Genomic DNA, 23,334 nt, shown 5'->3' with positions numbered 1-23,334 from the left:
TGACACCATTCGAAAAGCTGCACCCCTCAAGGTACTCAAAACCACATTCAAGAAGTTTATTAACCGTTCAGGTGCTTCATAGAAATTTTGGGGAAAAAAATTAACATTTAACTTTTTTCAGAAAAATTTTACTTTTAGACCCATTTTTCATTTATACAAGGGTAACAGGAAAAAATAGAACACACAATTTGTTGTGAAATTTCTCCTGAGCAAGCCAATACCCCACATGTGGGGGAAAACCACTGTTGGGCACACGGCAGAGCTCGTACGGGAAGGAGCACCATTTGAATTTTTGAATGCAAAATTTGCTGCAACAATTAGCTGAAGTCATCTTGCTTTTGGAGAGCCCCTGATGTGCCTAAATAGTCAAAATCCCCCACAAATGACCTGATTTTGGTAACTAGACCCCTCAAGGAATGCATTTAGATGTGTGGTGAGCACCTTGAACCACCAGGTACTTCACGGAAGTTTATAACGTTGAGCTGTGAAAATAAAAAAATCAAATTTTCCCCACAAAAATGTGTATTAGCCTAAAGTTTTGCATTTTTATAAGGGCAACAGGAGAAATTGTACCATACAATTTGTTGTGCAATTTCTCCAGAGTACTCTTGATACCTCATATGAGGGATAAAACTACTCTTTGGGCACATGGCAGGGCTCGGAAATGAAGAAGCATAATTTGACTTTTTGAATGTAAAGTTTGCTCAAATTATTAGCTGATGCCATGTCCCATTTGGAGAGCTCCTGATGTACCTGAACAGTGGAAGCCCCCCGCACAACTGACCCCATTTTGGAAACTAGACCCCCTCAAGGAACGTATTTAGATGTGTGGTGAGCACCTTGAACTCCCAAGTGCATCACAAAAATTTATAACGTTTTCCCCACAAAAATGTTGTTTTAACCCCAGATTTTTTTTTATTTTCACAAGGATAACAGGACAAATTGCACCATACAATTTGTTGTGCAATTTTTCCTGAGTACGCCGATACCTCATGTGGGGGAATCCTACTTTTGAGGCACCGTTCAAAGCACAGAAGGGAAAAAAAGCTATATTGAAGTTCAGATTTTCCTGGAATGGTTTGAGGATGCCATGTCACTTCTTCATAGCCCCTGAGGTGCCATAACAACAGAAACCCACCATTTGTGGACTCATTTTACAAACTACACTTGCCAATTAATTCATCTAGGGGCGCAGTGATCATATTGACACATGTTACTCACAGAATGTTATACCATTGAGCAGTGAAGAAAAAATAAATTACATTTTTATCACTAAAATGTTTTTAGTCCCAAGTTTTTAATTTTTCTACATGCTAATAGGAATTTTTTTTTACAACAAACTGAGGTCCATTTTTTTCCTGAGTGGTCCAATACCCTACATGTAATTGGGAAATATTTTTTAGGCACAGTGCAAAGCTCAGAAGGGAAGTGCCATATTATTGTGCAGATTTTACTGTTAAGGTGTGCGGGTGCCGTGGCACACTGGGAGAGCCCCTGATTTGCCAGAACAGCAGAAACCCCCATAAGCGACTCCATTTTACAAACTACACCTCTCAGTTAATTTAGAAGTGCAGTGATCATATTGACACCACGGGTGTGTCACGGAATTTTATACCATTGGGCAGTAATTACATTTTTACCACCAAAATTTTGTTTTAGCCCCAGATTTTCCATATTCATACAAGAAATGGATAAAATGGCACCATAATTTGTTCCACAATTTGTCTACTGAACGTGGCAATACCCCATATATGGCAGTACAGTACTACTTAGCCAGATGGCAAGACTCAGGAGGAACAGAGCGCTATTTGCCTCCTGGAGCACATATTTTCCTATAATGGTTTGCAGACTCCATATGCAGAGCCCTTATACCCCTTTTTGAATTTATCTACAGATGTAGTGATGATTTTGACTCCATGGGTGTTTTCCAAAACAGGCAACAATGAATGTTGCAGAGTGAAAATTGCAAACTGCTGATGTAGTGACGAGTACGGTATAGTAACCAGTACCTTATAGTGACCAGTACGTTATGCCCAGCTCATGCTTCTGGATACACACACCTGTAAATTAGGCTGGATCTCTTCGCTTCATAAATGCCAAACATGTGGACACTATATGTGGTTTAGACACATTGGGGCTCAGAAATGAGGGGGGCATTTGGATTTGGGAGCGCAGAATTTGCTGAATTACTTTTGGAGGGTGAGGACCCAATTTGCTATTCCAGAGCCTTTGTACTACCGGTAACGTGGAAGCCCCTACATTTCTGTTAACAGATGATGGACCTGAGTGGGGACTTGCTTTTTTGTGGATTGAGTTGAATCTTTTTTTTAGGAACATTTTATTTAAAGTTTGGGATCACATTTATTTGGCGCTCTACGCTGAGCACTTACATTGGGGTTTCCATCTAAATCTCTTGAGTGACGTGATTCAGATGAAACCCCCATTCACTATAATGAGGCAGCAGTATTACTTTGGACTCAGTTTGGCCCTCCATTCAGCAGTGTCCTTCTTTTCATAAGTGCACAAAACTGTGGCCAAATGCCTAAATAGACACTGCCGGATCACAGGTCCTATGGCGTCCACAGTTTCTCTATCTGCCTCATTATACGGAATCTTCCGACTTGGGTTCCGTCTGAATGACATATTTCAGAGATTTACACGGAAACCCTGGTGTAAGCAGTCAGCTCAGATCGCAGGATAAATGTGCGCAAGGCCTTACTGCTATCTTTGGGAGGCAGATGAACAAATCAACAGCAGGTGAAGAATTGGTTTTATTTATTTTTTACACCCATCATAAGTGATTAGACAACTTTATTCTTTGGGTCGGTGCGATTACAGCAATACCAGATTTATATTGGGATATTATGTTTGACTGCTGTCACACACTAAAAGACGCAATGAAGAATCGCAGGGGGGATATATTTGGGTATCCCACCGCTGCCACCAATATGTCATGAACCAGGGTGTTTGGTTGCCCCCAGTTCGTCAGGGATCCTATTTTGTGACCACACTCCAGTTCCTGTTTTGGAACTTGCGGCTCTCTGGCGCCCCCCTCACCCTCAGGTCAGTTAGGGAACTGCACCTAGGGTAATCAGTTGCCAGACGGGTCGCCTGGATGCGTACTGGCTATTCGGCACGCTGCAGTGAGGGAAATATAACTACTTTCAGCCGCAGCCAGAGAATACACTTATGAAACCTGTTCTGTGGCTGCCAGCTTTGCCCAAAAAGCCCAGGACACGGCGCCGCCAACAAACTCCTATTCCTATGATTAGTAACGGGTCAGGAGCCCAACCAATCAGTAGCAAATTTAGCCTCAGAGGACGTTAACGTACATTATAGAGCAAGGAGAAACGAAGCTAGTAATTTTATAGATTTTACTCTAAAAGGTAGGCAGTGTTTACAAAAGGTATAAAAGATATTACAAAATGACACAATTGAAATATATACAAACGATTACAAAATAACGGATTAAAAGGAGAAAAACACAGTTGCTTAAGTCATTTCATAGCAGACCATGCTGTGTGGGGGAAGGGTGATACATCACAGTGCATCACAGAGCCTCTCTGTATCAGGGTTCCAGGGCAAAGACCCCTGCAAAATGAGCTCCCACTATCTTATACCCCCTAGTCATGACATCACTGAGATGGGCGGAGGTATGGAAGCACTCCTCTTTTCACAGAGGGGCTAATGAGTACTGAAAACTCTTAAGTATCATATCTCGTTGAGGGAACCTCGTATAGCGACGAACAAAGTATCATTTTACCATTTTACTCAGCATGACATTGGCGTTCATTTAAGTCCAAACACGAAGTGCGTGTATGAACTGGTTAAGTAGGAATCCATTTCTTTGATTCCGCTGAAACTCAAGTCTAGAAAACTACAAGGTGGGTAGCTCTATGAGTGCACATTTCAAATATGTAACTTTCATACATAACACCAACTGGGGTCAAGATATGCCCTAATATTTAGATCTTAAATTAACCATCTTAGACAAAAGCGCACATTTCCCCAACTGCCTTCAGCCAGCTTAGGGCCATAAACTAGTATCACGTTACACAGAATGTGGAGCTAGAAGGAGCTGGGAGGGGAGGGGGTCAAAAAACTCACAGCGTGTCTTGCACAGACCTAATGAATGTAGCAAAGCTCTGTGTGTGTGACAATGAAAAGTTCTAGAAGGGTACTTTGAATGTGAGCATATTCGTAGTGTCATTACAGACGCTTTTTATTGCACATCACCATATTTTGAGAGCTATAATTTTTCCATATTTTGGCCAACAGATTCATGTGAGGGTTTGCTTTTTTGTGGGATGAGTTGACTTTTTTTATTGGTACCATTTTCAGACACATGACATTTTTTGATCGCTTTCTATTCCGATTTTTTATAAGACAACTTTATTCTATGATTTAGTACAATTACAGCGATAACACCTGAGAATACCAGTCCCCAGCAGTGAGCTTTAGCAAGGTGGTTGTCAAAAATGGGGGGGACCCAATGCCGTTTTTTTAAATTATTTATTTAAATAACTGTAATTAGCGGCTGTAGGTTTCGGATGATGGGAGCGGTTGTCCCATCAGTTGACACCAGTGACCAGAGGTAAAGTTTATATCTCTGATCACAGCCGAGCGCTCCTGCTGTCTATGACAGTGTGGGAACCAAAGCTCTCTGACCGGCGGGAATGATTTCCCCGCCGATCAGAAGCGGTGTTTGCCGCGCTGTCATGCACATGACAGCGCAGCAAACACCGGAAGAGGGGTAGTCTTATATGACGAGTATATCCCAAACTCTATATTTTAAATGGAAGAGTTGGGGGAGTCTTATACGCCCAGTCGTCTTATACGCCAAAAAAAAGGTAGTTTTTTATGTTTTGGCGCTTTTACATAATAAAAACTGTTTTATAGAAAAATAATTATTTTTGCATCGCTTTATTTTGAGAGCTAGAACTTTTTTAAGTTTTTCACTGATGGAGCTGTACGATGGCCTGTTTTTGCGGGACAAGATAATTTCAGCGGTACCTTGTATTTGTATATTCATCTTTTTGATCGCTTTTTTTTCACTTTGTGTTCAGCGGTGTGATGAGAAAGCAGTTTTTTGCCTTGTTTTTTATTTTTTTTTATGGTGTTCATTGAAGGAGTTAACTAGTGGGACAGTTTTACCAGTTGGGTTGTTCTGGACACAGCGATACCAAATATGTGTACTTTGTTTATATTTTTTCATAAAAATATTTATTCATGGGTACAATATATTTGTATTTATTTTTTTCAATATTTTTACAATTTTTTACTTTCTTTTCTACTTTGTCCCACTATGGGACTTTAATTTTTTTGCAGGCTGATTGCTTGTATAGCATAGAGATGAATCCCTATGCTGTGCAAGCTGTCAGCGCTGCACTGACAGTCAAACTTGCTTCATCATGCTTGAGGCATGATCAAGCAACTTTGCTAGCTCTGGTGACCCGGATGTCGTCATGACGACATCGGGCCACCATGGCAATGATCAGGACCCCACAATGATGTTGAAGGGTGTCCGATTCAAGGGCCGAGGGGCTTTTTCTTCCCTCTTCCTGCTCCTGAAATCCTGCGACTGGGGCTAAACTGCCGGGAGAGGTGCGGGACCACTCCTGGCACTGAATGTCGGATGTCAGCTGTCAGAATCAGCAGACACCAGACAGCAATAGCGTGCACACAGTATCTGTGCGTGCAAAAACGCATGGATGTATGCATACGTCTGAGGTCAATAAGTACCAGGGATGTATGGATACGTCTAAGTTGGGAAAGGGGTTAAAATCCTTGATTTTTCTCATATGTAAAAACACAGACCATTGTTCATTAGTGTTTTTGACTTTCATCAGTATTTGGTCTATGTGTCAATTTTTACCATCAGTGTTTCATCTGTATTTTACTTATAAATAAATGACAAAGCTTATCATATTAATTACAATGTTACAGGGAACCCATCACTCGAAAAAACACTATTAACCTGCAGATATATGGTTAATCTGCAGGTTATTAGCATTGTGAACCTGCCCGGCGCCCTCACTTAGACCCACGCTTCTGGGAGGAAATTAACATTAGTCCCCTGGAGGATTTCCGTTTTCATTCATAGGAACGGTGCCCCCTCGGATTCAGTCGCCACTCCATATATAGAGAGCAGTGGCTGTAACAGCGCCATCACACACACACTGACAGCAGGCTGTGATGCTGATAGTCGGTGTGGTTACGGCCGTCGCTCTCTATACACAGAGTGGTGACTGAACCAGCGCGGGCACCGCCTTCGTGACTGAAAGTGGAATTAATTTCCTCTCTGCAGCTTGGTTGTAAGTGAGGGCACCGGGCAGGTTCACAACGCTATTAACCTGCATATTTACCTGCAGATTTACCGGTTTCCACTGAAAGTGGAAATTAATTTCCTCTCTGCAGCTTGGTTGTAAGTTAGGGCATCGAGCAGGTTCACAACGCTATTAACCTGCAGATTTACTGGTTCCCTTTAAGCGCTGACAGTACCCATATTGTATAATGACACGTGTGCTGTCCATGATTTTTATGGACAGACTTGCATGGGTAATTTTGAACTGCGACTTGTCGCTGAGATTTTTCTGCAAAAAAAAATATGGACACATGAACAGGCCCGCAGAATAAATAGCGTGCACGTGTTCTATCCATAAATAACACGGAGAGAACCCGTATGTGTCTAACAGACATTGGAATGAGGCCTAATCCTAAGCCATGGGGTCTCCTAAGCCAAACTTTGATAGCCTGATATATGCCAAACACTGTTAAACCAGCTAGTTTTCATCTATTCTTTTACATAGCTCCTGTGTGATTGTATATCTAATGCACTTTATATTTTATGACCATTTGTATATCTTGATGAGAGCATCTTTTTATCGTACATACCACATTTTATATTGTATAACAGGACACACACAAAACTCTAGACTGCATTATCTAAATCAATTCTAATCGCATGTCATGCACTTCATTATATGGAGCACACTGATGTTTTTCTGAAGATAAGGAACCCATACATTAACCTTGTATCTACCGTACATCTTTGAAAATATTAGTGTGGTTTCATGTTACGATCATATACCTCTCAGACTAATTTAGCACATCTTTCGCTCTCTCTCTGTGTATAATGTGTGTGTGTGTATATATATATATATATATATATATATATATATATATATATATATATAGTATACGTGTGTGTGTGTGTATATAATATATAGGCGTACATGAAAAATAAAACCGTTTTGGATTAGATTTTCATCAGTGTTTGGTCACTGTGTCAGGTTTTTCTTGAATGTAAAAAAAAACCTGATGGAGGTTTCTCAAGTCAAGTTGTCCTACCAAACATTCAACTAAAGATTGAGAGCACACGATTCAATTTTTTTTTTTGCGACCTTGTGGACAGCCCCATACAGTTTAATGAAAACAAAGATAGAGCTCCAGCAACAATATCAGACTTGTGAATGGGGCCTTCGATATCAGGCTTTCGATTCTTTAACCAATGCAATCAATTAATTAAAAGGTTAAGAGTGAAGGATGTCATGGTGTCTGTATTGTATAGTCTTAAGACATACTGTAACGTAAGGGTCCATTTACACTACACAATTGACATGAACAAAAATGATTAGGAATGCTCATTTCGCAAAAATGTTGTAGTCTACACTGATCCCCCTATAAGGATGTGTTCACACGTTAGCGGTTTTTTTCATGTTTTTTTAAGCATTTTTTCCCTGCAAAAACGCTTAAAAATCGCATACATTAAGCATCCCATTCTTAGAATGCATTCCACAATTTTTGTGCACATGATGTGTTTTTTTCTGCCAATAAAACGCATCGTGGAAAAAAACGCAGCATGTTCATTAATTTTGCGGAAAAATCCGCATTTCAATGAGAAGGTTGATGCTCCGGAAAAAAACGTGCAAAAAGACGCGTCAGAAACGCGAAAAATAAAAATGCGGATTTCCTGGGAAGGAGTCAGTTTTTGCTCAGGAAAAATGTGCTTACGTGTTCACATAGCCTAACAGTGACGACGAACCTCTTGCACTTGTGCCAGAGGGGGCACGCAGAACGCAAAACCCTCCCGGTGGGCATGTGCCATCTCCTCAGGAATAGTGCTGCCACCATTCTTCTCAGCCTCCTCGCCATCTCCCTCATCACTAGCACTGTGGCCACTCTTCTCTGCATGCGCACCTCCCATCAGTCTGCCCTCGGGCTGAGGAGAGTGGCGGCGCTAGTACCCACAGGTAGGATTGTGATATATGAAGAGGCCAGATTAGCATGTGAATGGGCAAAAGTGAGTAGTACCGTATTTTTTTATGTGAGGCCATTATACTGTATGGAGCACTATGTGGGCACATTATACAGTATGGAGCATCATGTGGGGCCATTATACAGTATGGAGCATCACGTGGGGCCGTTATACAGTACGGAGCATCGTGTGGGGCCATTATACAGTATGGAGCATCCTGTGGGGCCATTATACAGTATGGAGCATTGTATGAGACCATTATACAGTATGTAGCATTATGTGAGGCCATTATACTGTATGAAACATTGTGTGGGGCCATTATACAGTGTGGAGCACTGTGTGGGGCCATTATACAGTATGGAGCACTATGTGAGGTGATTATACTGTATGGAGCACTATGTGGGCACATTATACAGTATGGAGCATCATGTGGGGCCATTGGCCATCATACAGTATGGAGCATCACGTGGGCCCATTATACAGTATGGAGCATTGTGTGGGGCCATTATGCAGTATGGAGCAATGTGAGGCCTTTATACTGTAAAAAGCACTATGTGGGGCAATTTTATAGTATGAAGCATCGTGTGGGGCCATTATACTGCATGGAGCACTATGTTGGTCCCATTACACTTAATACAAGACTATGTGGGGGCCATTACACTTTATGGAGGACTATGTGGAGCCTTTATACTTTATGGAGATCTATGTCGAGCCATTGTACTGTATGGAGGACTTTCTGTACCCCTTATAGTGTATGGAGGGCTGTGTGGGGATTACAGTTAGAGAATCATACTGTGATGGGGTCACCATTCTTTGTTGGAGGAACTGAGGGAGGAGGGAGTACAGTAGGGTCATCATACTGTGCATGTGGAGGAGTTCAATGTTTGGGAGCACTTTTGTTTGCATCATACTTTATTATCTGTTTTATTCAAGGTTTTTTTTATCCTTTTATTATTACATATTTAAATTAGGCCATTGGGCCATATGCTTTTTATTGCTGTTACATAACATATTAACATAGTTTTGAGCATAGTTTTGAAGGCTGAAGGAAGACCTTATGTCCATCTAGTTCAGCCTATTTTTAGTGCAGCTGTTCTGCATTGTTGATCCTGGGAAAGGCAAAAAACCCACAGAGTAGAAGCCAATTTTCTCCATAGGGAAAAAAATTCCTTTCCCTAAGCTGGGTCAACCATCTACCTATAATATTATGTTATTCGTAACCTTCTATACTGTTACTCACAAGAAAAGCATCCATTCCTTTCTTAAATTCATTCAGTGAGTTGGCCATCACCACTTCCTCAGGAAGAGAATTCCAGAGCCTCACTGCTCTTACCGTGAAGAACCATCTTCTATGCTGATGGAATATTATATTATTCCACTATAATTCCAAAAGATAATCATTTCATTTGATAAGGAAAATCTTTCTCAATTGTAGACATTTATTCAGTCGCCACGACAGCACCATGAGAGAGGGGATCCGCCCTTCGGGGACAGGAAACCTACAGACACAAAAAGGGCGGCCCTCTCCCTCGCTTCAGTTTGGTTTCCTGTCCCCAACAGGCGGTAGCCAAGGACTGCAAAAGAACCTCTCTGCCATTCGAGGATTTGGGGAGTCTGAAAGATCCTCTAGACAGAAGGGCTGACGTGTTCCTAAAGGGGTCTTGGGAAACTTCAGTGGGATCTCTTAGGCCAGCTATTGCAGCCACGTGTACATGATGTTGTGGCTAGACCGCCTAGAGGAACAGCTCAGGGACAAGGCCCCTAGGGAAGAAATTCTATCCTCTCTCCCTATGATTCAGGGGGCAGCAGTGTTCCTCTCAGACGCATCAGCAGACTCTGTAAGGCTTGCTGCCAGGTCAGCAGCTTTGTCTAATGCCGCCCGCAGGGCCTTATGGCTGAAGTGTTGGCCAGGGGATATGCAGGCCGGCCGAAATTGTGCAACATCCCTTATGAAGGGGGACACCTGTTTGGCTCGGTACTAGACGAGCTCTTGGAGAAAACGGGCGACAGTAAAAAACGGTTCCTCTACTTAAGAAGACCCTTTTACAGGCGGAATTATAACACAAGGTGGTTTGACCGAAGATGACCAAACAGAGAGAGAACAAGTGACGATACCGGCAGGAGGAAAGGTAGAGGATATACGTTTTCCTCTCGTGACCGCAGAAAGCCACAATGACTGACAGACCAGGTCGGAGGCAGACCATTGCAATTCTATCCGGCCTGGAATGACATTTCAAAGAGCCACTGGATACATAGCGTCATTAAAACAGGGCTAAAATTTGTGTTCCGAGAAAAGCCTATCGATTGATTTGTTTTGACTTCCGTTCGTTCTTCCCCTGTAGAACAACGGGTGTTAGAGTCTGAGGTCCGGGAACTTCAGCAGAAGGGTGTCCTGGTGAAAGTTCCAGAGGTACAGAGAGGTAAAGGTTTTTACTCCCCCCTCTTCTTGGTCAAGAAGCCTGATGGTTCCTTCCGTACCATCATAAACCTTAAAGGCCTCAATAAATTTATTTTCATACACACCTTCAAAATGGAATCGGTTAAATCTGCCATAAAGTTACCATTTAATGGATGTTTCATGGTGGTGTTAGACCTTAAAGACGCCTATTATCATGTCCCGATATGTACAGATAATCAGTGGTTCCTAAGAGTAGCAGTTTTGTTGGGGGGAACAATAAGCCACTTCTAATTCGGAGCACTTCCCTTCGGGGTGGCGTCGCACCACAAGTTTTCACTAAGATAATGGCGGAGGTTATGGCCCATTTACATGAACAGGATATTTTTGTGATCCCTTATTTAGATGACCTGTTGATTGTGGGACGCTCAGAGTTACATTGCACCGCACAATTACAGAAAGTAGTAGCCAGCCTCCAACATTTGGGATGGATCATTAATTAAAAAAAATCACGGTTGAAACCCATGGAGAAGCAGCAGTTCCTTGGTCCGCTAATAGATTCCAGGTTGCAGAAGTGTCGCTTACCGGTAACAAAGGTGGACAGTATTCAGCGGCAAACACTCAGGGCAATACAGAACCCTTCAGTCACTCTAAGGGGGGAAATGTCACTATTAGGCTCATTCACTTCATGTATACCAGCGGTTTTCTGGGCCCAATACCACACCAGGTCCCTGCAGTGGGATGTATTACACAATACTTGCCAGCTAGAAGGTCATTAGAGAGGAAATTTACTTCTGTCCCAGGAGGCGATTCATTCCCTAAGGTGGTGGACTCACAGACCAAACCCCTACCCCTGTGTAGAGGGCTTCCTTGGATAAATAAGGTCTCCCGAATCATAACCACAGATACTAGCTCCAGGGCTTGGGGGGCGCCAGTGGGGGAGATGTGGATCCAGGGGGTTTGGTCACCACAGGAGCAGGACTACTCATCTAATATAAAGGAGTTATTAGCAGTAGAACGGGCCTTAAGCGGTTTCCTTATGTCCCTACAGGGCCGACACGTCAGGGTTCTCTCAGACAATCAGGTAACTTTAGCTTACGTTAATCATCAAGGGGGAACGCGCTCCAGGGCTTTAATGGAGGTGGCAAATCATATCTTTCAGATAGCCGAAGTTCATCTGCTATCCCTTACAGCCCTCCATATAAAAAGAAAAAACAATATTACAGCCGACTTCTTAAGCTGCAACAGACTCAGGCAAGGAGAGTGGATTCTAAACAGGGCCGTCTTCGAACATGTGGGGGTCTCCAGAAATAGACCTGTTCGCCAACAGGAAAAACAGGCAGTTACATCAATTTTGTTCGCTGGACCCCAGAGAAGACCCGCTTGCAGTGGACGCTAATCCCGTGGAACTTTGGCCTGGCTTACGCCTTCCCCCCACTGAATTTAATTCCAATAGTGCTGAGGAAGATCCGGGAAGACAAGGCCCGCACGATTCTGATAGCCCCATTCTGGCCCAGGAGGCCATGATTTCCTTAGCTGAGGAAGATGTCAGTGACCCAGCCATGGATTCTCCCGGAGCTCCCAGATCTTCTCTCCCAGGGTCCAGTATTCCACCCGCACGTATCCAATCTACATTTAGCGGCGTGAAATTTTAGGGTGCACTACTGAGTAGGAAAGGCTTCTCTCGAGGGTTAGTCAACACCCTATTAAAGTGTGGGAAACCTTCCACGACAAATATCTACGTAAAAATTTGGAAAAGATTCTTGTCAGCCTCTGGGGCGGAGATCGGTCAGAGAATCCGTATCGGTCAGGTTTTAGAGTTCTAACAGAAGCCCCGTTTGAACCTATTGATTTTGCCCCTATTAGGGTCTTATCCTTCAAAACTGCCCTACTGGTCGCACTGACATCAGCCAGGAGAGTTAGCTATTTGCAGGCTCTCTCTAGACTCTAGCCCCGTATACCCAGTTTAAGGAAGATAGAGTCATACCAAGACCAGACCCCTGGTATCTGCCCAAGGTTGCTTCAAAGTTTCACAGGCTGCAGGAAATAGTCCTTCCCTCTTTCTGCCCAGACCCTACTAGCCAGTCAGAGAGAAAACTTCACTTGCTAGACGTAAGGCGATGTCTCCTTGCTTACATTAGGGCCACAGATCCCTGGAAGGACAAATCCCTATTCGTTTCCTTTCAGGGCGTTAGGAAAGGGCTTAGGGTGTCCAAAAACACTTAAGCCAGGTGGTTTAGGGAGGCAATTTCTCTAGCTTATACGGCAGGTGGCGCAGAAGCTCTGGAAGGCATAAGAGCACACTCCACTTGGGCTGTGGCGACATCATTGGCCGAGTGCTCAGAAGTATCCATTGAGGATATTTGTAAGGCAGCTACGTGGTCCTCTCCATCTACATTCTTTAAACACTATAGATTGGATTTAGGCGACTCCTCTGATCTCACATTTGGGAGAAAGGTGCTTGAGGCAGCTATCCCTCCCTAGGCTCTTTACACCTCTGTAATTCTCTCGTGGTGCTGTCGTGGCGACTGAATAAATGCTTATCTACTTACCGGTAGCAGTGTTTTTCAGGAGCACACGACAGCACCTTTCCATTCCCTCCCTTTCTCTGTTCTTCTCAAGTATGGATCAGCACCTCTTTTCCTCGGAAGTTAGATCTTAGTCACGGGTGTAAAAAGTATTTAATCATTTGTGTATATATATATGTATATATAAGTTGCTACTAACCAGGGAGGTCATCTCATGCTCTGTAATCCAACTGAAGTGAGGGAGAGGGCTGCCCTTTTTGTGTCTGTAGGTGTCCTGTCCCCGAAGGGCGGATCTCCTCTCTCGTGGTGCTGTCGTGTGCTCCTGAAAAACACCGCTACCGGTAAGTAGCTAAGCATTTTTTTTTACAAATATCAAGGTTGGCCTGCAACTTTCTGCAAGCTTTTAACTTTGGCCCTCTGTGTATTTGATTTTTATATCCCTGCCTTAAAGGGTTTGTTCTCATCATGAAAAAGTGTTACATTTGCAAAGAGGTTGTAAAAACAAACAACTTTGCAATTTTACTTTTGATTAAAAAACATCTCCATTCTCAAGAACAGACCACCACTACAATTGATGGCTAGTATCTTAGGCTTGGAATTCATCGCTTATAAGCTATTTGATATTGACTCTATAGCGCGCTAATGTACGAGTTGCCTTTCTAATCTAAAACCTCAGTATTCAGGGCACTTTGAGAAAAATAAATGGGTTTTGGATTGCAGTTTGGGCACTCGGGCCCTATCAGAACAATGGCAGGCTATGCACATTCTATTACAGATTATTCAGTGAGCATTGTTAAGAGTGGTCTTCCTGCTTAAACAGGGATTTCAGCAAGTAAGTTGCTGATCGGTGCTCAGTTAGTGCCGCCAGTCGGCTAGAATAAACCTTTATAAGTTCTAGATCAGTGGGGACGAGCCTATGGCACACGTGCCAGAGGAGGCACGCAGAGCCCTCCCTGTGGGCACATGTGCCTTTGCCGTTCCGCATCAGTGGGCCGGCGGGTGAGGAGCTTGGCAACGCCAGCTCTTACTTCAGCTGGATCTGCCTCCGAGGACACACATGCAGCTAAAGTGTATTGCAGCGCACGAACTTGCCAGGTACATGCACCACAATACATGCTGCCGGACAATCAGACCAATCAGAAGTGAGCAGTTGATGGCGTAAATGCGACTGGGCGCATGGCAATGACGTCATGCTCCCCCTGTTGCTTGGACGTTGAAGTCAGCTGCTAGCTTCAGAAGACGTGGCGGCAGAGAAGCGGAAGGAAGGTGAGTAGCAGTGTTTATTGTTTATTTTTCTTTCTATGTGTTGAACAGCGGTGCTGGCAGGATGTGGGACATATACCAGGATGAGGTGCATATAGAATGATGGGGTGACATTTACATGGATGAAGGCATATATACTAGGATGAAGGGCATATACAAGGATGGGGGAGCATATACCAGGATGGGGGAAATAAATATTTAATCCCTTGCTGATTTTGTAAGTTTGCCCACTGACAAAGACATGAACAGTCTATAATTTTAAGGGTAGATTAATTTTAACATTGAGAGACAGAATATCAAAAATAAAATCCAGAAAATCACATTGTATAAATTATATAAATTTATTTGTCTTTTGCAGTGGGAAATAAGTATTTGATCCCCTACCAACCATTAAGACTACTGGCTCCTATAGACCAGTTAGATGCTCCTAATCAACTCATTACCTGCATTAAAGACAGCTGTCTCTTATAAAAGACTCCTGTCCACAATAAGTCAGTCAGACTCTAACCTCTACAACATAGGCAAAACCAAATTGCTTTCTAAGAATGTCAGGGACAAGATCATAGACCTGCACAAAGCTGGAATGGGCTACAAAACCATAAGGCTATGTGCACACGCTGCGGTTTTTGCTGCAGATCCGCTGAAGATGTGCAGCAGTTCTGCAGACAGTGTACAGTAGCATGTAAATCTATGTGATTTACAATCTGCTGTGCACATGTTGCAGATTTTTAACTGCGGAAAAGCTGCGGTTTTGAATCCGCAGAAAGAGATAACGTCACTTCTTTTCTGCGGATTCTGCTGCAGTTTACTATCTCCTCCATTGTAGAGGTGATAAACCGCAGGTAAAACGCAGGTAAATCCACAGTTTGGGCACTCTGTCTCTAAAAGGTTCGCCATCATTGTTCTAGATTATGTTCAGGGCAAACACATTTTCTGATGTCATGAGATATGTACACATGTATTTGCGCGAGATAATATCCCCTATAAGATAATTATTTGGATGAGTAACCCACAATGTTAGTAAAATATGACAAATGTGAAATAAATATATAAGTATCATTGAATCACAATATTATAAATGTTATATGTGTGTGCAATTTGCTACGCTCTCAATTATGTGCAGACTCCGTTTTCTGTAGAGAGATTCAGTTACACATTTAAATAGAAGTAAATGTTAAAATGGATACCTCTATCTAGTAGATGGAGAAATTATTACATACATATTCAAGTAAAAATAAAAAAAACATTAGACTCACCTAACACCAAATCCCCGACGCCCTTGTCTCCTAGAAAAAATGTAAAATAATAAACCAACATATACTCACCTTTCTGCTGTAGGCCACATAATCCCGAGTGTCCCACGGCGATCTCACATATCAAACAGTCACATCAGGAGATGTGACTACTCTACCCGGCCGCCGGCGATACACTGACAGGAGGTAATCGCTTTTACAGTGTATCACTGAGCTGCCGTGAGAGACGTCACCTGAGTTCATCAGCTGATCAGCTACGGTGCTTTCACTTACGGCACCACTGCGTGAGAACTTTCTCACGGCAGCTCAGTGCTACACTGCAGGAACGATTACTCCTGTCAGTGTATCGCAGGCTGTCTTTGATAGCAGTCACATCAGTGATTGCTCTCAAAGTCACCAGGATTGTCATGGGACATTATGGATTATCTCTGCGAACAGGTGAGAAATATTGTGATTTATTATTTTATTTTTGTTGCAGTAGATGTTGGCATCAGTGTATTAGGTGTCCGGTGAGTATGGTTTCATTAAGAGTCATTAAAGTAGTCTGTGTCATTTGAAATAAAGGACTTTATTCTGGGTGTCTGTGTTTTTTAGATACCTTTCCATTACTAACCTGTGGGCTTGATGTCACCTAACAATACAAGGTGACATCAACCCCACAAATATGAACCCCACTTGCCACCGCTACAGGGCAAGTGGGAAGAATGAGGCTAAGCACCACATTTGGTGCATCTTAAAGATGCGCCTTTTCTGGGGTGGCTGAGCGCTGATGTTTTTAGTCTGTGAGGGGTCCAATATCTATGGCCCCTTCCTAGGCTATTAATTTTATCCAGCAGCTGTCTGCCTAGCCTTTGCTGGTTAGATTTTATAGGGGGACCTTATGTAGATTTTTTCTGGGGTCTCCCTGTAAACTAACCAGTAAAGGCTAAGCAAACAGTTGTGAGCTGATATTAATAGCCTTGGAACCTTTTATGTCTATTGGCTCCTTCCCAGAATATTAAAATCAGCCATCGGCTTTCCCCTCTGCTAGTTATTAAAATTACGTGGGTGCCCACACAATTTTTTTTCTACTTTTTTTCTTTAAAATTAACAGTTGCGGTTTGGTTACAGCCTATGTAGGTTCATTTTGTGATGACAATGTGTGTTTGTTTTTACTATCGGCTTAGTAATGAAGGTGTTTGGCTGACACCTCTTCATTACTAAGCCTAGGGCTTGGTGTCAGTGACAACTGCTGACACCAAGCGCTAATCCCATCAGCTTGAAAAAGGTGATATTGAATCACGAAATTACATCACAAAACTTTTTTAAATCTCTTTATTTAGCTCAAACAAGCCTTCATTGCTGTTTAAAAACGCATACAAAAATGCAGGATAAACGCCTGTTTTTGCTGCAGCATTTTCCTGCCAAGAGATGCAGAAACCTTGCAGAAATTTCTGCAAGAAAATACTCAACGTGTGCACATAGCCTTAACCCCTTCCTGACATCCGACGTACTATCCCGTCCACGGTACCCGGGCCCGTATGACCGTGGACGGGATAGTACGTCTACCGCGATCAGCGGCGCCCACGTGGTGAGCGCCGCTGATCGCGGCCGGGTGTCAGCTGATTATCACAGCTGACACCCGGCATTATGTGTCAGGGGCGGTCACGGACCGCCCCCGACACGTTAACCCCTTGCACACCGCGATCAAACATGATCGCGGTGTACTGGGAGTTAAAGGGAAGCATCGGGAGGGGGCTCTCTCCGTGCTTCCCTGAGCCCCCCACGGCAGCGCAATGTGCAGCGCTGCTGCCGGGGGCTCCTATCCTCCAGGCCCCCCGGATCCAAGATGGCGACGGGGGCCTTTGGGGACCTGAGGAATCTGGCTTCCTCAGTGCCTGCAAAGCGCAGGCAAGAGGAAGTCTTCTTCAATGCCTGTGACAGATTGCTGATCTGTCACAGTGATCTGTGATGTGACAGATCAGCGATCTGTCACAGGACAGTGATGTCCCACCTGGGACTATGTAATAAAGTAAAAAGAATTAAAAAAAAATGTAAAAATAAATTAAAAAAAATCGCCAAATAAATTAGAAAAAAAAAAAAAATATTCCCTCAATAAATCCATTTTTTGGAAATAATAAAAAAAAAACAATAAAAGTACACATATTAGGTATCGCCGCGTCCGTAATGACCCGACCTATAAAACTGTCCCATTAGTTAACCCTTTTAGCGAACCCCTTAAAAAATAAAAATAAAAAACGAAGCAAAAAATAATGATTTATTATCATACCGCCAAACAAAAAGTGTAATAACGCGCGATCAAAAAGACGCATATAAATATCCATGGTACCGCTGAAAACGTCATCTTGTCCCGCAAAAAACGAGCCGCCACACAGCATCATCAGCGAAAAAATAAAAAAGTTATAGCTCGCAGAATAAAGCGATGCAAAAATAATTATTTTTTATATAAAATAGTTTTCATTGCATAAAACCGACAAAAACATAAAAAAACGACCTAAATGAGGTATCGCTGTAACCGTACTGACCCGAAGAATAAAACCGCTTTATCAATTTTACCGCACGCGGAACGGTGTAAACGCACCCCCCCAAAAGAAATTCATGAAACGCTGGTTTTTCTTCATTCTGCGTCCCAAAAATCAGAATAAAAAGCGATCAAAAAATTTCACGTGCCCGAAAATGGTACCAATAAAAACGTCAACTCGTCCCGCAAAAAATAAGACCTCACATGACTCAGTGGGTCAAAAGATGGAAAAATTATACTGTAGCTCTCAAAATGTGGTGATGCAAAAACTATTTTACAATAAAAAGCGTCTTTTAGCGTGTGAGAGTCGCCAAACATAAAAACCGCCATAAATCGTAAATCAAACCCCCCGTTATCACCCCCTTAGTTAGGGAAAAATAATAAAACTAAAAAAAAAGTATTTATCTCCATTTTCCCGTTAGGGTAAGGCTGTGTGCACACGCTGCGGATTAGGTGCGGATTCATCCGCGCGGATTTTGTAAAATCCGCAGGTGAAACCGCAGGTCAAATTACCTGCGGTTTTACCTGCGGATTGCTCTGCGGTTTTGTCCTGCGGTTTTTCATCTCCTCAATAGAGGAGATGGCAAACCGCAGGAGAATCCGCAGAAAGAATTGACATGTCAATTCTTTCTGCGGATTGAAAACCGCAGATAATCCGCGCGGAAAATTCCGCACCGTCTGCACTGCGGTTTTTGATTCCCATAGGGAATCATGGTACTGTACACCGCAGCAGAAACTGCTGTGGGTCCGCAGCAGCCAAAACCGCTGCGGAACCGCAGCAAAATCCGCAGCTTGTGCACACAGCCTTAGGGTTAGGGCTAGGGTTAGGGCTAGGGCTAGGGTTAGGGCTAGGGTTAGGGCTAGGGTTAGGGCTCAGATTAGGGTTAGGGGTGTGTTGGGGTTAGGGTTGGAGTTATAATTGGGGGTTTCCACTGTTTGGGCACATCAGGGGCTCTCCAAATGCAACGTCTGATCTCAATTCCAGCCAATTCTGAGTTGAAAAAGTCAAATGGTGCTCCTTCCCTTCCAAGCTCTGCCATGCGCCCAAACAGTGTTTTACCCCCACATGTAGGGTATCAGCCTACTCAGGACAAATTGCAAAACAATTTTTGGGGTCCAATTTCTCCTGTTACCCTTAGGAAAATAAAAAATTGGGGTCAAAAAATGATTTTTTTATTTTCACGTCCGAGTGTTATAAACTTCTGTGAAGCACTTGGGGGTTCAAAGTGCTCACCACACATCTAGATAAGTTCCGTGGGGGGTCTAGTGTCCAAAATGGGTCACTTGTGGGGAGTTTCAATAATTTAGGTACATCAGGGGCTCTCCAAACGCACATGACACCCGCAGACCATTCCATCAAAGTCTGCATTCCAAAACGTCACTGCTTCCCTTCCGAGCCCCGACGTGTGTCCATACAGTAGTTTTCTCCCACATATGGGGTGTCAGCGTACTCAGGCCAAATTGGACAACAACTTTTGGGGGTCCAATTTCTCCTGTTACCCTTGGGAAAATGAAAAAATTGGGGACTAATTGATCATGTTTCTGGAAAAAATACGATTTTTTTATTTTCATGCCCTGGCATTATAAACTTCAGTGAAGCCCTTGGGGGTTCAAAGTGCTCACCTCACATCTAGATAAGTTCCTTAGTGGGTCTAGTTTTCAAAATGGGGTCATTTGTGGGGGGTTTCCACTGTTTAGGTACATTAGGGTCTCTCCAAAGGCAACATGACACCCGCAGACCATTCCATCAAAGTCTGCATTCCAAAACGTCACTACTTCCCTTCCGAGCCCCGACGTGTGCCCATACAGTAGTTTTCACCCACATATGGGGTATCAGCATACTCAGGACAAATTGGACAACAACTTTTGGGGTCCAATTTCTCCTGGTACCCTTGGGAAAATAAAAAAATGGTGACTAAAAGATCATGTTTGTGGAAAAATAACGAATTTTTTATTTTCACGCCCGGGCGTTATAAACTTCTGTGAAGCACTGGGGGGTTCTGAGTGCTCACCACACATCTAGATAAGTTCCTTGGGGGGTCTAGTTTACAAAATGGTGTTATTTGTGGGGGGTTTCCACTGTTTAGGTACATTAGGGGCTCTCAAAAGGCAACATGACACCCGCAGACCATTCCATCAAAGTCTGCATTCCGAAACGTCACTACTTCCCTTCCGAGCCCCGACGTGGGCACATACAGTAGTTTTCTCCCACATATGGGGTATCAGCATACTCAGGACAAATTGGACAACAACTTTTGGGGTCCAATTTCTCCTGGTACTCTTGGGAAAATAAAAAAATGGTGACTAAAAGATCATGTTTGTGGAAAAAATACGAATTATTTATTTTCACGCCCGGGCATTATAAACTTCTGTGAAGCACTGGGGGGGGTCAAAGTGCTCACCACACATTTAGATAAGTTCCTTAGGGGGTCTAGTTTCCAAGATGGTGTCATTTGTGGGGGGTTTCCACTGTTTTGGTACATCAGGAGTTTTCCAAACGCGACATGGTGTCCAATCTCAATTCCAGCCAAAAACGTCAAATGGCGCTGCTTCCCTTCCGAGCTCTGCCATGCGCCCAAATAGTGGTTTACCCCCACATGTGGGGTATCAGCGTACTCAGAACAAATTGCACAATAACTTTTACGGTCCTTTTACCCTTGGAAAAATAAGAATTGAGGGTGAAAAGATCATTTTTGTGGAAAAAATATGATTTTTTAATTGTATGGCTTTATGTTATAAACTTCTGTGAAGCCCATGGGGGTTCAAAGTTCTCACCACACATCTAGATAAGTTCCTTAGGGGGTCTAGTTTCCAAAATGGTGTCATTTGTGGGGGATTTCCACTGTTTTGGTACATCAGGGGTTTTCCAAACGCGACATGGTGTCCGATCTCAATTCCAGCCAAAAACGTCAAATGGCGCTGCTTCCCTTCCGAGCTCTGCCATGCGCCCAAATAGTGGTTTACCCCCACATGTGAGGTATCAGCGTACTCAGGACAAATTGCACAATAACTTTTAGGGTCCTGTTACCCTTGGAAAAATAAGAATTTAGGGTGAAAAGATCATTTTTGTGGAAAAAATATGATTTTTTAATTGTATGGCTTTATGTTATAAACTTCTGTGAAGCCCATGGGGGTTCAAAGTTCTCACCACACATCTATATAAGTTCCTTAGGGGGTCTAGTTTCCAAAATGGTGTCATTTGTGGGGGATTTCCACTGTTTTGGTACATCAGGGGTTTTCCAAACGCGACATGGTGTCCGATCTCAATTCCAGCCAAAAACGTCAAATGGCACTGCTTCCCTTCCGTGCTCTGCCATGCACCCAAATAGTGGTTTTCCCCCACATGTGGGGTATCAGCGTACTCAGGACAAATTGCACAATAACTTTTAGGGTCCTGTTACCCTTGGGAAAATAAAAATTGGGGTGAAAAGATCATTTTTGTGGAAAAAATATGATTTTTTAATTGTACCGCTGTACGTTATAAACTTCTGTAAAGCCCTTGTGGGTTCAAAGTTCTCACCACATATCTAGATAAGTTCCTTGGGGGGTCTAGTTTCCAAAATGGGGTCACTTGTAGGGGGTTTCCACTGTTTAGGTACATCAGGGACTCTCCAAACGTGACATGGCGTCCGATCTGAATTCCAGCCAATTTTGCATTGAAAAAGTCAAACGGCGCTCCTTACATTCTGAGCTCTGCCATGCGCCGAAACAGTCGTTCCCCCCCACAAATCAGGTATCAGCGTACTCAGGACAAATTGCACAATAACTTTTGCAGTCCAATTTCTCCTGTTACCCTTGGTAAAATAAAAAAAATTGAACCTGAAGTATTTTTTTTGTGAAAAAAAGTTAGATGTTCATTTCTTTTTAAATATTCAAAAAAATTCCTGTGACGCACCTAATGGGTTAATAAACTTCTTGAATGTGGTTTTGAGCACCTTAAGGGGTTCAGTTTTTAGAATGGTGTCACTTTTGGGTATTTTCTATCATATAGACCCCTCAAAGTGGCTTCAAATGTGATGTGGTCCTAAAAATAAAATGGTGTTGTAAAAATGAGAAATCGCTGGTCAACTTTTAACCCTTATAACTTCCTAACAAAAAAAAATTTTGGTTCCAAAATTGTGCTAATGTAAAGTAAACATGTGGGAAATGTTACTTATCAAGTTTTTTGTGTGCCGTATCTCTGTGATTTAAGGGCATAAAAATTCAAAGTTGGAAAATTGCGAAATTTTCAAAATTTTTGCCAAATTTCCATTTTTTTCACAAATAAACACAAGTTATTTGAATGAAATTTTACCACTATCATGAAGTACAATATGTCACGAGAAAACAGTGTCGGAATCACCGGGATCCATGGAAGCGTTCCAGAGTTATGACCTCATAAAGGTACAGTGGTCAGAATTGTAAAAATTGGCCCGGTCATGAACGTGCAAACCACCCTTGGGGGTGAAGGGGTTAAACATGAAGTATTCTGTGTATTATTGTCTTAATAATTAAATTTGCCTTCATTTTCAGGCAATAGAATTTTTCATAATTTGTTTGCATGGTAAAAGCATAATGTATCACTGTAGCCACTGTTATGTTTGGAGAGCTATACTCTGATCTCTTGAGACAAAGTAGAGAAGGGCAGATAAATGTTTCTACTGTATGTATGATATGTTAGACGTTTAGCTCCAGAATCATGTTATGCTACTATTAGAATACTTTTATGCGTTGAAGTGAAATAATTATTACAATATTTTACTTATAAGGCTTTCAAAAGTAGGTTTTACCAATCTGACAAAGCAATTTAATCTGTCAGGGCAATTAAAACATGATACTGATCTATTGTTAACAGAGCTTTTAATCAAATATTTTTATTGTTTTATGTTATTCTTTTTATTGAAGACAGATCATGCAGATCATCACATACAAATTTAATCCTACTTATACTAAGTAATGCTTTTTGAGTTTCTCCATCTGCATGTTTGTAGACAGAATTCAGAACCTTATTTGTTCTTTTTAGGGTGGAATATTTGGTTGGAATCGTTTCTTTCAACCACTGCGGCAACGACAGGATGCGAATCATGCAGAACCGCAAGCGCCACCACCTCCAGCACCTGAAGAGCAGGTAAGCCATT

At 42.6% G+C, this 23,334-nt stretch overlaps 1 protein-coding gene across 3 annotated transcripts in view; it reads left to right on the top strand.

Annotated features, from left to right (window-relative positions):
• UBAC2 (UBA domain containing 2) overlaps nt 1-23,334 on the top strand; it is a 273,789-nt gene that overhangs the window by 226,265 nt on the left and 24,190 nt on the right. For all 3 annotated transcript variants that reach the window (XM_073569527.1, XM_073569525.1, XM_073569526.1), the window contains one exon: nt 23,220-23,324. In XM_073569527.1, coding sequence (XP_073425628.1) covers nt 23,220-23,324 — 105 coding nt within the window. The remainder of the gene's footprint in view (nt 1-23,219; nt 23,325-23,334) is intronic.

This window comes from Dendrobates tinctorius, unplaced genomic scaffold, assembly GCF_039654945.1.
Source record: "Dendrobates tinctorius isolate UK_male_01 unplaced genomic scaffold, ASM3965494v1 ptg000026l, whole genome shotgun sequence".
Classification (NCBI taxonomy): Eukaryota; Metazoa; Chordata; class Amphibia; order Anura; family Dendrobatidae; genus Dendrobates; species Dendrobates tinctorius.
Note: the sequence above shows the minus strand (reverse complement) of the source record. Positions and strands in the feature narration are given on the sequence as shown.